The sequence below is a fragment of the Agrilus planipennis genome, unplaced genomic scaffold (genome assembly GCF_000699045.2).
Source record: "Agrilus planipennis isolate EAB-ADULT unplaced genomic scaffold, Apla_2.0 scaffold64, whole genome shotgun sequence".
NCBI lineage: Eukaryota > Metazoa > Arthropoda > Insecta > Coleoptera > Buprestidae > Agrilus > Agrilus planipennis.
In genome coordinates, this window is record NW_020438927.1 from 567,980 (window position 1) to 582,460 (window position 14,481).

The 14,481-nt window shown below is 32.8% G+C and overlaps 1 protein-coding gene across 1 annotated transcript in view; it reads left to right on the forward strand.

Moving 5' to 3' along the window:
- Positions 1–14,481, forward strand: part of LOC108736333 — a 69,150-nt gene that overhangs the window by 43,731 nt on the left and 10,938 nt on the right. Inside the window, exons 3-5 of the mRNA XM_018468716.2 lie at positions 5,679–5,793; positions 13,453–13,610; positions 13,839–13,987. Coding sequence (XP_018324218.1) covers positions 5,679–5,793; positions 13,453–13,610; positions 13,839–13,987 — 422 coding nt within the window. The remainder of the gene's footprint in view (positions 1–5,678; positions 5,794–13,452; positions 13,611–13,838; positions 13,988–14,481) is intronic.

Below are 14,481 nucleotides of genomic sequence, written 5' to 3' on the forward strand. Positions count from 1 at the left end.
TTGGGTTGAGCATGAAATAGTTTTAAATTATTTATACTTATATGGTTTTCATCCATTCAAAGTTCGGAGAAATCAATAAGACGACCCTAAATAATTCACTATCATACATACACACACGCACACATATATACCCTCACAGACAAACACAATATAAAAGAATTACGGGAAGGTTCGTGAAGTATTTAGATGATTTTTCAGAAGACTCAAGACTATTCCATAACAGTATAAATAAATGACTGATAGGCACAGTCGCAGTTTGTCAATTGTAAAAAATAATATAAATAATGTGAACGAGAAGGTAATCGATGTAAATCAATTACACATATAATTAAGTAATTTGAGAGTTGACTGCAAAGTGACATACACAGAGCGAATACAAAGTAATACAGGCTGATATAAATTCAGTGTAAAATGAATGTTTGTAACTATAAATGAGTGTGTATATTACCGATTGTTATTGCACAAAATACATTTATTGGTATACTATTACCGGCGAATAATGAGGGAGAAGGTTAGAAATGAAGAGGTATTAANTTTCAGAAGACTCAAGACTATTCCATAACAGTATAAATAAATGACTGATAGGCACAGTCGCAGTTTGTCAATTGTAAAAAATAATATAAATAATGTGAACGAGAAGGTAATCGATGTAAATCAATTACACATATAATTAAGTAATTTGAGAGTTGACTGCAAAGTGACATACACAGAGCGAATACAAAGTAATACAGGCTGATATAAATTCAGTGTAAAATAAATGTTTGTAACTATAAATGAGTGTGTATATTACCGATTGTTATTGCACAAAATACATTTATTGGTATACTGTGCACTCTAGAATAAGATACATGGCTTTTTTAAACTTATGGTCGTTTATTTTTTACGAGTACGAATATTACTGATTCCTTGGCAATCGCAAATTGTGCAATTTCACCTCTGTTGGGATTTAAAAATGAAGGTCACATCGTCTACATACGTGTCTGAATTGAAGGAATGCAAGTCTAGCCAAGATCAATATGGGCATCTGAATTCCATCTAGAATTTGAATTGAATAATTTTACTTCAAACTTATTGAAATCGTATCTTGGAGAAACCAGGTGGCGGGTAAGATAGTTCACAGACGTGCAAAACCAAATATGTACGTACATTATATCTGTAGGTTTCGATAAATGCATGTATTCTGATGTGGAATCGTAAGCATTACAGTCATTTAAATGATAATTGCATTAAATGTAAAGAAGTAACATTTGCTTACCTACTTCACTTACAATCTGGAACTTTCTTTCTTAAATTAATTAATATTCGATAAGTCAGTTCATAAATGAAAAATTATTTGAAACATTACTCAAAAATAATAAGTGGATTATCGCACCTTTTAATTTCTAATTAGGTAAATATCATCAACATAAGGTCGTCAGTCTCAATACTGGTTGGACACGTACCTCCGCTCTTTCCTATCCTGAGCTAAACATAATCTAATCTAGGTCTACCTCTACCCCTCCTAACTCCTGTTTCTGCCTCTAATATGTCTCTGACTAGACCTCCATGCCTGAGAAGGTGTCCTACCAACCTATCTCGCCAATTTCTTATTGACTTCCATAGAGTCCTCCGTTCTCCTAATCTTTCTAATACCTCTTCATTTCTAACTTTTCCTACCCAAGTTATCCTCATCATTCGCCTATAATACCACATTTCGAACGCTTCTAATCTTTTGTTTTCCGCCGCGCCCACTGTCTATGTTTCGCAGCCGTACAACACCGCGCTCCAAACACACCTTTAGCAACCATTTTCGAATTTCTAAATTAACCATTCGCGAGCATATAAGTGACTTCTTTTTATTAAAGGCGACACGACCCTGCGCTATCCTCTGCTTTATAATCCCCACTACTCCTTCCGTCCTGACTGATCTGACTTCGTACATACCTAAAATCAGCCACTTCTTCTAATATTTCGTCTCTTATCTTTACATTCGCTCTTTCCCTACCTTTTTACCCTTGCATCCCAGTATTTTTGTTTTACTTTTATATATTTTCATTCAGTACTGTTTTGTCAGCACCGCTTCCATTTTATTTATAGCTATGTCTAAGTCCTCCATGCTAGATGCTAATACTGCTATATCATCTGTAAATCTAAGTATACTAATCTTTTGCCCCTGTATATCTATCCCTACAGTTGCACTGTCTTTAATGATGTTAATCGCGTCTTCGATGTACAGATTAAAAAGTAGCGGTGAGTATAGGGCTTTCATAATCCGTTTTATTTATGCATAACTAAATTTTGTGTACTCCAAAAATATATGTCTAATAGTAGCCAAGAAAACATTAGCTAATGATTTCTATGTCACATCCATTCACTAGACTTCACAACTTATCATTTTAATTTAGAGATTTAAGGGCCTCATTTATTTATCTCTACAGTTACAAATTGAAGGGAAAATAAACACATGGAGATAGCTTTATAATTTTAGCAAATGCGAAATGGAAACTATAACACGTTCAATGCTGTCGTCGATTATAATTTTCTGTTTAAAGCAGCAAAGTTATACGTAACATTTGCCGTTTCCCGCACCTGTCTAAAACATTAGTTTTCACATGTTTGTCCCCAAGGCATTTTCTAGAAGAGCGGAGTAAGTGGGATGTGCTGTGCAATATGCTATAAATGATTGTTTTTCATCATATTATAATAGCTCAACAAAACCAAATTAATACGTTTATAGATTGTAGGAAAATTAATAAGAGGTCTATGGTCTATGGAACATAACGTGGTAAATCTTTCAACAAAACAGTATTGTGCGTTCAAATTAACATTTGCAGATTCAATGTATAAGAGAACATGTTTTTTTTTTTAACTACAATGTTAAATTGGTTCTCGGGTTAGGGTTCTGTACGTCCGAATGAGAAACGCAACCCTTGTAGATCACTTATGCTTAGATATGCAGATGATATAGCAGTATTAGCAGGAGTTAGAGTTAGTTTTGAATAAAATGAAAGTGGTACTGACAAAACAGTATGTAGGAAGTTATATCAGTCAGGACAGAAGGAGTAGTAGGGATATAAAGCAGAGGATTGCGCAGGGTCGAGTCACCTTCGATAAAAAGAAGTCACTTCTATGCTCGCGAACGGTTAATTTAGAAATTCGAGAAAGGTTGTTAAAGGTGTATGTTTGGATCGCGGGGTTGTACGAGTGCGAAACATGGACAGTGGGCGTGGCCGAAAAGAAAAGGTTAGAAGCGTTCGAAATGTGGTGTTACAGACGAATGATGAGGATACCGTGGATAGAGAAGGTTAGAAATGAAGAAGTATTGGAAAGAATAGGAAAACAGAGGACTCTATGGAAGTCAATAAAAAATAGGCCAGATAGGTTAGTAGGATACTTTCTCAGGCATGAAGGTCTAGTCAAAGACATAGTAGAGGCAGAAACGGGAGTTAGAAGGGGTAGAGGAAGGCCTAGATTAGATTACTGTTCGCAAATGGTTTATGATAAGGGCTGTTCTACTTTTAAGGAAATGCGAAGATTAGCTCAGGATAGGAAAGAGTGGAGGTGCGTGTCCAACCAGTCTTAGAACTGACGACCTTATAATGATGATGGACATCAACTGAATTCTGAACTAATGATTAATTGAAAACATAAGGACAATGCTATGCTATGCTCACATTTAGTTTATAAGGGTGTTTGCAAGACGATAAAGGAAAAGGGTGCAAGTCTCTCAAATAAGAAAATGTTCAATTCTTTCAACATTTAGTACGCATACACAGCATGCGGAAATTTATTCCGAAAAACTTCTGGCCAACTGAATAGATCACGTCTTCTTTACTTTCATAATTTACCTTTTCATACGTCATGTTGTCTAAACCACATAAGCCCCAACCGACGAATGTTCAGAAAATGAGACTACCATTTATAAACCTATACACATCATAAGTACGTATGAAAGAACTTTACACTGGTTTTCATTGATGCGAAAATCATTTTGTATGTAACGGGGATTTTGTCCTGTTTCCTGAGTGTACCGAAAACCCTCATTTTAATCTCCACTGACCTGAAAACTTTTGAAACGACTACGCTTTATACAACTTCGGAATTTCTATTTCACGATCTCCGTTATAAATCAAATCGAACTAAAACCTGTCGAGCGATAAAAACAGAATGTTGACGTACATAAAATGTAAAGGCCTGGAAAATCTTCAGGCTCTTTAACATTGCACATGTATCATTCTCTAATTCCGATAAATGTGCCGTTCTTTTATACACAAGTCGATGTCCAAAGTTAATGTGCTTCTTCAGTAATGAAGCAAAGTCTTTAAGAAGTCATTTATTAGGGATTTACAAATTGTTGGCACTTAGGAGACTGCTGCAAGATGAAATGGAGCGAAGCAGTATGTACTATAACACGTAACGAATTGTCCGACCGGTCACTCGCCTAGCTAACGCCGCTAGCTCCCTTGTAATATTAAATAATTTTTCCTTGATGGTATGTTCGAATTCTGATTTTATTTTTTTTTTGACTGTAGACAGTCTTAAGATGGTCATTTTAGCGCCAAAATGGAAAATTTGTAAGTGATTGTTCTTGAGAAACCAGATAAAAAAAAATTCTAGTGATTATTCCTCCGTGGTCCGATGTTCGATTTTAATTTTTTTTTTTTACAAACTTGCTCTTGACTGCGTATGAACATTGTGCCAAATTTGAACAACATCGGTAAAGTCGTTTAAGAGAAGAAGCGTTTTCAATCGGGGAAGAATAGAGTTTCACGGAGAAAACTAAATTTTTGTGACTATGCAAAAATTTTTCGAATGTAAATGACTAAATTTGCCGTAGAAATAGTAGAATTTATTAGCTAACTTGTATTAATCTCAATTTTGACAGGTTTCTTTAAAAATTATTTCAAGTTTCTTAATTATTACAATTAAATTTGTAATATCAGCTAAAATACCTGGTCAATTTATTTCTGCTGGGATTTTATTTTTACAAATTCGGGTCCAAATTGTAATTTTTATTATTTTCGCTTACGAAGCAATGGGTTAGTGGGATAAATTGTAAATATCACTTTAATGTTTTGGTAAATTTTTCTTTTTCATTGTCTTCGCGTTCGCTCGCCTTCGGCTCGCTTCACCCCATTTATCTAATTCACTCTGGATTAGATAGAATGATACTGGGGCACGTATTTCTAAAATATACTTTGGTGCAGGCCAAACCAGGCCCATCAGTCCATTCAAGTTAATGATACCCTACCTCAGGGACTCCCTACAACCTAGTAACTGCGGCGAGCGTTATATGTATAAACGGGTGGGGCAACAACAATGCAAAATTAAATTCCAAATGATGGACAACTGGTCATCGTTTAAAAAATGCACTTGCCATTGAAATGACCTTTGAGATTGCATTTCTACCATATCAGTAGTATCGGAAGATGTAACTGTTTGAATATCCTCCAAAAGTTATTCACTAGACAGGTTCGAAATTATACAATATTTTAATCCGTAGCCCAGAAACTTTTTATTTTTTGACTTTATGCCCGTGAGAACTTTTGATTAGAGATTTTATAAAGAACATCATACTCAAGTTGCAGCCAATTTGACTTGCACTGATTTTCTACAAGGAGTCGTTTAAGAGCTTGAACTTTTTTCGTTTCTATATAAAGTTAAATGTGTTTTTAAGAATATTAATTTTTTCTTTGCAGTTGATAACACTTCTCAATTTGATGCAGTACGAGCGTTCTTGAAAGAATTGGATATCACTAATAATGTATGGATTGGACTATCCAGGAATTCCGATAAAGCTCAGTTTGCATGGTCGTAAGTAAATATATATATACTCTTATACCGCTATTAATACAAAAAATTACAATTAAAGAAAAACACAAAACACTCAGTTTGTATAAAATAATGTCTCGTCTCATTATACCCTCTATAATCGAAATTTTACCTCTTTTACGTATCAATATTTTACGTGTATGCCGAGTTTTCGAATAAATTGATAAAAATTTCTTTTGGTTTGTTTTCCTTTGTAATACAATACAGTTTATTTATTGCCAAAAATAGATAATTTTGAATTTTTGTCACATAATTACTAAATTCTTTTAATATGAATAATAATTAATTAGGTGTACTAACATCTAGCAAATTGCTGTACCTTTGAAAATTTTTTATAATAACGAGGAGATCATAGACAAGAATCAAAAGTCAACTTTTGCAGAAATCGTGAGATGCTACTTTTTCCGCGAACATTACTTCAGTTTTGAGATCTCTGCTATTTAAAATAGACAAAAACAATCGATTATTCATATTTAATTATCATAAAATATAATTTCATTCTTACGTAGTGTTATAGGAAATCTGCCGGTAGGACACCTTCTCAGGCANCTTCTAACTAAAGCACCTAAGCATATACACTTTCCCTGTTCATATTTAGGATACAACTGTTCATTTACAAAGAATTCATCCGTAAATAGCTAAATGGGCTGTGAAACAATCCAAAACCATGTTAAGTAGTGTTTACATTGTAGGAAATTTTCCATAATAAAAAATTTAAAGAGTTTTCAGCGTATATGTTATTATTATTATGTACATACTTGTTGCAGGCCATAGGCCTATTACAAGATACTTACTGGCTATCTTATTTTAATGATCTCAACCTAATCTAACGTAACATCGCTATTCGCTTAACATAAATGACCTCAGTTTCACACAGTTTTGTACAAAATATACTAATTTGCACGCTTCATCATTATTTTTTATTCTTAGCACCTCAATAATTGTGTTTCCTTTGATATATTTTTCTCTAAACTCTTTATATGCCGGGCATTTGCATACTATGTGCTCTAGTGTTTCATTTTCGTATATCAACTAAAATATCTAGTATCTAATATCTTTTAAAAATTCGGGTTCAAATTGTAATTTTTATTATTTAAGCTTAGTGTGGGAAAATAGTAAATATCGCTTAAATATTTAGGTAATTTTTCCTTTTCCATTTTCTCCGTGCACTTCAAAAAAGAACAAATATTACGAAACAAATATTTTAACAGATGTTAAATAAAATAAAAAAAAATAACAACAAAGACTTTATAACAAACAATAGACTTTTAAACTTCAAAGCTAGACCATGTACAGTAACGCTTCTTAAGAAAGTCCAGCAGAGCCCTTAAGAGATTTAATCAAAACTTACACATTGTAGAAGTTTGTGAAAACATTGAGTAAAACTTTCTAAATTTAATTGTTTCCGAGCTGCACCTAATTACGAAGTCTGCTGGAAATCCGAGTTGCAGTATTTAATTTCTTAAGTAACTTCAATAATAAACGATGAAATTAAATTTTTATCTACTTTTAAGGAATTGAAGAACAAATCGTATTTCTAATGTTTCTAATTTCAAGAATAATTTTTTCAATTGTTCTTTCTTAAACATACCTATTGGCTTTTGACTCGTTATATTTGTTCTAAAAACATAAAATTATCTAACGAAAACTAGATTAGACTACTGTTAAGTGGTATTTGTTTATAAAAATATTTTAACAATTTAATTTTAATTTTTACTAATAACCTAACCTAACCTAACCAAATGATTATTGATAATGCTATTCACTATTGTTTTGTAAATCTATTTGCATCTATCAGTTTGATTGAAGGAAAACGATGATAGATAAATTATTTCCTTCTATAACACAGCTGCTCTGTGTAATCACTTCATAATTAATCCATTTTAATTAGCATCACCACGACGCATACCAGATTTATAGGTCTTATAATTACCTTCCCTTAACATGCTTAATCTCATGGAAAGTAATTTGATGAAGTTGATAATTTATTATCTAAGAAAAAATAACTACCTACTAAAGTAATACTTGAACATTTAGAAGGGGTGTTGCAGAAAACAGAAAGTGAAAAAGAAGGATAATTAAGCCAGAGAATTTGTTAAGGATTTTATAAAAATGCAAGAAAAATGTTTGAGTGTAGAAGGTTTTTGTTACTACTGTTAAGTTGTCTTAGCTTATGTTGTATTTTAAGAAGCTTTTGTTTTTCACGAACCATTCGTGATCGTATTGTAAACGAAAGTTTATTTTAAAAAATAAAATGTTAAGAATTTCTAGAATAAGAATAATTTTTTAATCTAATATATCGAAACGCAATTATAAAAGGACAGAATTATGAATACAGATATAGGTAAGCGCTTAGATCCGCAGATATGATGGCAGTGTTATTAGAATCTAGCAAGGAGTAGTTAGAAATAACAAAGAAGTCTAGAAATAGGAGCAGTAATTAAATTCGAAGCGAAATTCGATAATTAGTCAGAAAGGAAGGAGCGGCAGAGATATACATATAACAATGGATAGAGCAAGCTTGAGTTGTTTTCAACGAAAAGAAATCACTTTTATGCTCGCGAAATGTAAATTTATAAACTGGAAAAGATTGTTAAAGTTGTATAAATGTTTGGAGCATGGCACTGTATGGGTGCGAAACGTAGACGCTGGACGCTGTGGAAAAGAAAAGGATAGAAGGATAGATTGTTTTAAATGCGGAATTGAAGCAGAATAACGGAAATGTTTGGAAAGAAATGGTTAGGAATGAAGAGATAATAATAATAGAAAGAACAGAAAAATAAAGTGCGCTATGGAAATCGATAAGGAAAAGAAGAGACAGAATTATAGGGTGCCTTCTGAGAGATGAAGGGGGTAGTTAGAGATTATTACACAACTTTGTTCCCATGTGTTCGTACACGAAATAATTGTTTATTTTATATGCTAACAAGGACAAATACATTACAATTTTCTCTCCTAACCGTCATTTTCACAAAATACCATCTTCATCAAAATCAGCTTTATATTGTAAGCTAGAAAAAGGAAATCTATTTTTACAAATTTTTTAATTTTCTGTAAGATTACCCTTTTGTAATTATTTTCGTAAATATTTTTGTTGTTTACTGGTATGTAATTGGATCTTTATCTGTATTGACTGTAAATAAATATTAGATTACATCACTGGTCAGAGATATAGTCGCTTCGGTTTAATTTTGCTGATTTTGGATCATAAAAAGTCATAACTGTAAATTTTATACTTATTTATACTTATTATTTATTACTGAAACAATAAATCTACTAACCCGTATACCTACTACAAGGAAGAGAAAGATACCCTCATCTTTTTCGACTAATAGCAGGTAACGAACACTGCTGGTACTTACAATTTGTGCATCTATATTTCTATCGCTATTTAACAATTTCTAGGCTTTGTTCCTCTTTTATTACTTATCAACACCACTGTAATTTTTTTAAGATTCATGAAACAATCGATAGTATCGTAATAAAAAAGAGACAAGCTCTAGGAACTGTTTAAATAGACACAAAGATTCACAAATTTTATAAAGTACGAGCAGTGTTCGTTATTTGCGACTAGTCGAGAAAGATAAGGGTATCTTTCTCTTGCTTATGGTAGGTATACGGGTTAGTAGATGTTCCAGTAATAATTAATAAAGTAAATGATTTATTGTTTTTAAATTATAATCCAAGTTAGTAGTTAGGGATGTGGGATGGTCTAGTTTTAAGTTTTAGGAAAATGCCAAGAGTGGTTCAGTATAGGAAAGAGTAGTAGAGGTGCGTGTCTAATAAGTTTTGACCATATGATAATAAACTTTTCTGTTAAAAAACATTAAACATTTAAATACTTATTTACTTATATATTTGTACCGAAATATTCTATACAAATAATATTTACCTGCATTTATTAATTTACTATTTATTAATACATACACGACTTTTGAATGACGAAACCTTTCCCGATTCCGCAACAGAAATTAGACAACCGTAAAGCAGTTTTACATTTTATGCATAATATAAGAGGTTTCCTGGAAAATAAGGCAAAGATTCAATTCGACTTCTTCCTCAGATGAAGAAATATTACAGAGAAAATAATGAGAAATGCTCTGTAGTTGCCGGAGGAGCAAAGCAATTAATCTTAAATCGCGACTGCTACCATTCCTTTAAATTAAAACATAGTTCTCATTCAGCGTTGGAATTCTACCAATAAAAGCTCTCTTGACGTTTCTTTATTTCGGTTACATTTCATCGTCCGCCATCCAATAATACGACGTACATATTTGTTAAATTTATGAGCAACAAATTCATTCCTGTTGTGTACAATGTACAAAATTGTCTTATTTTGATTTTCCACTTTCGTAATTACGATTATATTCAAGCATTCCTGATTTTATAAGAAAATTCTTTTCATTACTGAAAGCAAATTATGAAATTATTAATTTGTTGTTTACTTGTTGTTTACTTCACCATCAATTTACTTTGAACATAAGAAGAAACCTAAATTTTACTAATGCTGCAATTGTTCCTATGAAATTAAGTTATATTTAGCGAGAATTGAAGATATCACGTTATTATTCACCACAGTGATATACGGAGAAAAACAAATGGTAATGATTACTATAAAGATAAATATGGAAAAAAAGATGTTAGCTATGATGATTGGAGTAAGTTGTAAGTAAGTATACGAAAACTGTAGTAAATTATTACTGGTGACAATTATGGAAAAGATGGGGAAAAAATATGGATAATTCTTTTGAAAATATCCTTTAAATCAATTATTAAAGTCGGATAAAATTTAAAACTCTAGATCACTAATTTTCAACCACTGTGCCGCTGCACTTTACTGTCCCGCGAGATTCTTGAATATGCCGCCAAATTTTACGGATGTATATGTTAGGAGCGAAGACCGAAAACGCTCAGTAGCCGGAAAAAACGGCCATATCGCGTTCTGGCTGCCTTCGAACGCACAAAACGCGGTTTGGCTGTTTTTAAACGCTCGCAACGCGTTCTGGTAACTGTTAAACAGCCGGAACGTGTTTTGTCAATTGTTGAACGCTCACAACGCGTTCTTAATGTTCGACTTGTATTATTTGCCGCTTTCTACCTGGTACAATGAGATTTATATTGTAAGTACTTATAAAACAAATGAATTTCAATCCATTTTTCAGTTTTTAGGAGACAATTCAATTATTGACAACTATAATTGGATACCAAAGATGGGTTCGGTTTTTCTCGCCGAACCATTTCAACAATGTTAAATTTCTTATAATTGTTTTTCAGTTCCAGGAAGAAAGTTACACTGAACACTTATATTGTTGAAATGATTCGGCGAGAAAAACCGAACCCATCTTTGGTATCCAATAATAGTCGTCAATTATAGTTGTCAATAATTGAATTTACGCAGGTAGAAAGCGGCAAATAATACAAGTCGACCATTAAGAACGCGTTGTGAGCGTTCAACAATTGACAAAACACGTTCCGGCTGTTTAACAGATACCAGAACGCGTTGCGAGCGTTTAAAAACAGCCAAAACGCGTTCTGTGCATTCGAAGGTAGCCAGAACGTGATGTGGCCTTCGGGCCTAACATATATACTAAAATAGCGGAGGAGACATTTGGAGAATGGTTTTTGTTGCCTGCTTATGCATCGAGAAAGAAATGTACAGTGGTATAACCTACGTGTAGAAGTTATAAGGAGATACAATCAATACAATCATCAATACAATCAATTGTATATCCCTCATTTCATCCTATCCCAATGGCCGATATACAGCAGGGGTGCGTTCGTTTTTGAAAGAATTCCGAGAATTACGTCCGAGCGTCCGTTTTTACGGTGACAGTAACGTAAATAGGATAAATTATTTGAATTTCAAAAAAAATTACTTTATGGAAGAATAAAACACAAGAATTCATAAAACAGTTGTTGATCATTTGACAATACTAGAGCAAAGAACAGTTCAATCTTTTCCGAATTTAAAAATAAAAAAATTTGATAGGGTTCGAAATCTATTTGTGATAAGTGACACGTCAGTGTATGAAAGAAGAGGAAGAATTAATTAATTAATTAATTACGGTGTGTAATAACCGAGATTTAATTCCAAAACATTCAGAAGAATCAACAAATTCTTTCTGGATTAATCTTAGATTCGATTATCCTACAATATCACAAAAACCTTTAAGTGTTTTATTTTCTACATCTTATTTGTGCGAATCCGTATTTTCTGTTTTGACCAATATAAAAACGGAAAAAAACCCAGACATTTATTACATTACATTCTGACTTCAACTCTGCAACTATTATTTCTCAGATTGGTTCATACAGATTATGCCGATGACGAAAACGAAATTTCTCAACAATTTTACTGTAGGAGTAGAATTTACTGCATTCAATTGTGATGGTTGCATTTATGATTAAGGCGTTATAAATTCACCCTCGACATACAGACGATGTTTGTCCTGCATATCACACTACCCTAAACTTATTAACCCGAGAAAACCTCCAAACAGCTTATAGCATAAAGTAAACTAAATCAGGGCAGGAAGGTCGACTTGGGCATCGTATCTCTACATCCCTCCGTTTAAAACTCATCGACTTGGTAAAATTCTATTTAGTTTGTAGCGTATCTGCCCTCCAGGCTAAATTAGAAACTATCAGGAAGAAGATATCATTAAAGCCAGACCAAGCCATGTGGCAAAATTTATAATCATTACAGACGCAAACTTCGTAATGGTAACGATGACGTTACAATTTTGTAACTGGATAACTGCTAGTCTAGCAATGTTGGCGATTGCTTTAAGAAAATTTTAAGACGCAGCTGTTCAAAAAACGAAAAGTTAAGACCTATTCTATTTTTATGTCCCAATAATTCATCCAACTTCGCAGTAAGTAGGTGAGAGCACGCAATGTAATAAATTTAACGTAATAGTTTGAATGTTGTGCGAACTTTTTCGATTGAAGTAATAACTTTTAGAGTTTAATGTCGGAACTACCAGACGCGGATACTTCAGTTGCAGCGAATACCCACCAGATGGCGGTACATTGGACATCTAATTTTATTATTATTCAGAGCAAAGACAAGAAGTTATTTTGTGTTAGGTATATGTATAACATCAATAAGAAAGTAAAAGATAATTATTTCCAGACATGTATTCCAAGTGACCCAATCTGTTTAAATTTCTTTCTAAGCACAGTAAAATGGACTACACAAAAATTATAATAATTAAAGTCACAACAAAACTGTCGTTTTACGTGGTGATTTTTACTCAAAAAGAAAATTTTCTGGTGAAAAAGTGTTGTTTAATTAAAATTTTAAAAAAGATTCACTATAATTAGTAGTCGTCCTATAAAATTCTATTCACTGCGGAAGCTTTTTAAGTTTTCTTTTCGGAATTTCAAACTGTAAATTCCTTTATTTTATAATTGTTTTAGTTGCTGATTTTACCAGGTATTTAAAATCCGGTCGGACTACATACCTACCAAAGTTGTTATACGCATTTAAATTTATCACTTTATCATAAATTGCTGAATTCTGAGAACCTGTATCACGGTTTATAGGTTTTTACAAAGTTCTGAAATGAAGGAGTTACCGTAGTATTTGAGTAACTAATTGTATCAATAAGATAAAGTAGACTATATTTTATTTCACAGAGACTTTCAACCACTGACTAATGAGGGTTACTGGCAGGAGGCTGTTCCAGAAACCACAGGATCACTATGCGCCGCTACTGATCCTGCTGCAGATTTTCGATGGCACGGATTATCCTGTGGCGGACCTGACGTAGCTTCCTTTATATGCGAACTTCCAGGTATTAAAACAGGTTTAAGAAGTATTGAAATGAAATTTGAAAATAGATCTGATAATTTTATATTTTCCTAAAATGTTCAATTACAAATCAAAAATAATCAAAATGTTTTTCTTCTTTTAATTATTATTTATATAATAATAAATATTAAAGATACTTTTTGAGTTATTATAAATATTCTTCTTTCGCTACTTGCAAAATTTATTCGTAAAATATAATATATTTTTTCAGTGCCAAAATGGGCATTGGGCACAGGAGGATGTCTTATCACAGAACTTCCATCGTTGACTGTTTTGTACGTTCCAGAACAATCTGCAGTGGAATTAATATCAGACTGTGGACTAGATGGTACAAAACAGATTGCTTGCAAAGGAAATACTGTGAGTACATAATAATACAAGCAATTATTGGCGTAAATAGAAGACAGTTCGAAAATAAAAATTTCGTACCATGCGATACAAAATTTGGTAGCGAGTTTTGAAAAAACCTAACCTAACCTAAACTAAATTTTCAGTATAAAGAAGCATCTAAAGTTTATATTGTTAATTTACAAGATTCTATAGGGTTGTTCGGAAAGTCATTTCGTTTTTTTTTTTGTGAAAATGAAAGACAGTTTTCGTATAATAAACAAATACTTTATTAAATTATATAGTGACCGTTCTGGTCCAACAGCTTTTGCCATCTTTCTGGTAGTAGCATGATTCCACACTCATAAAATTTTTGGTCATTGCTGGCAAAAAACTGATCGAGGAGGGTTTTGACCTCCTCATTTGAGGTGAAGGTTTTACCGTCTAAAAAATTTTGGAGTGACCGGAACAAATAATAATCCGATGGTGCCAGGTCTGGAGAATATGGTGGGTGTAGCATTGTATCC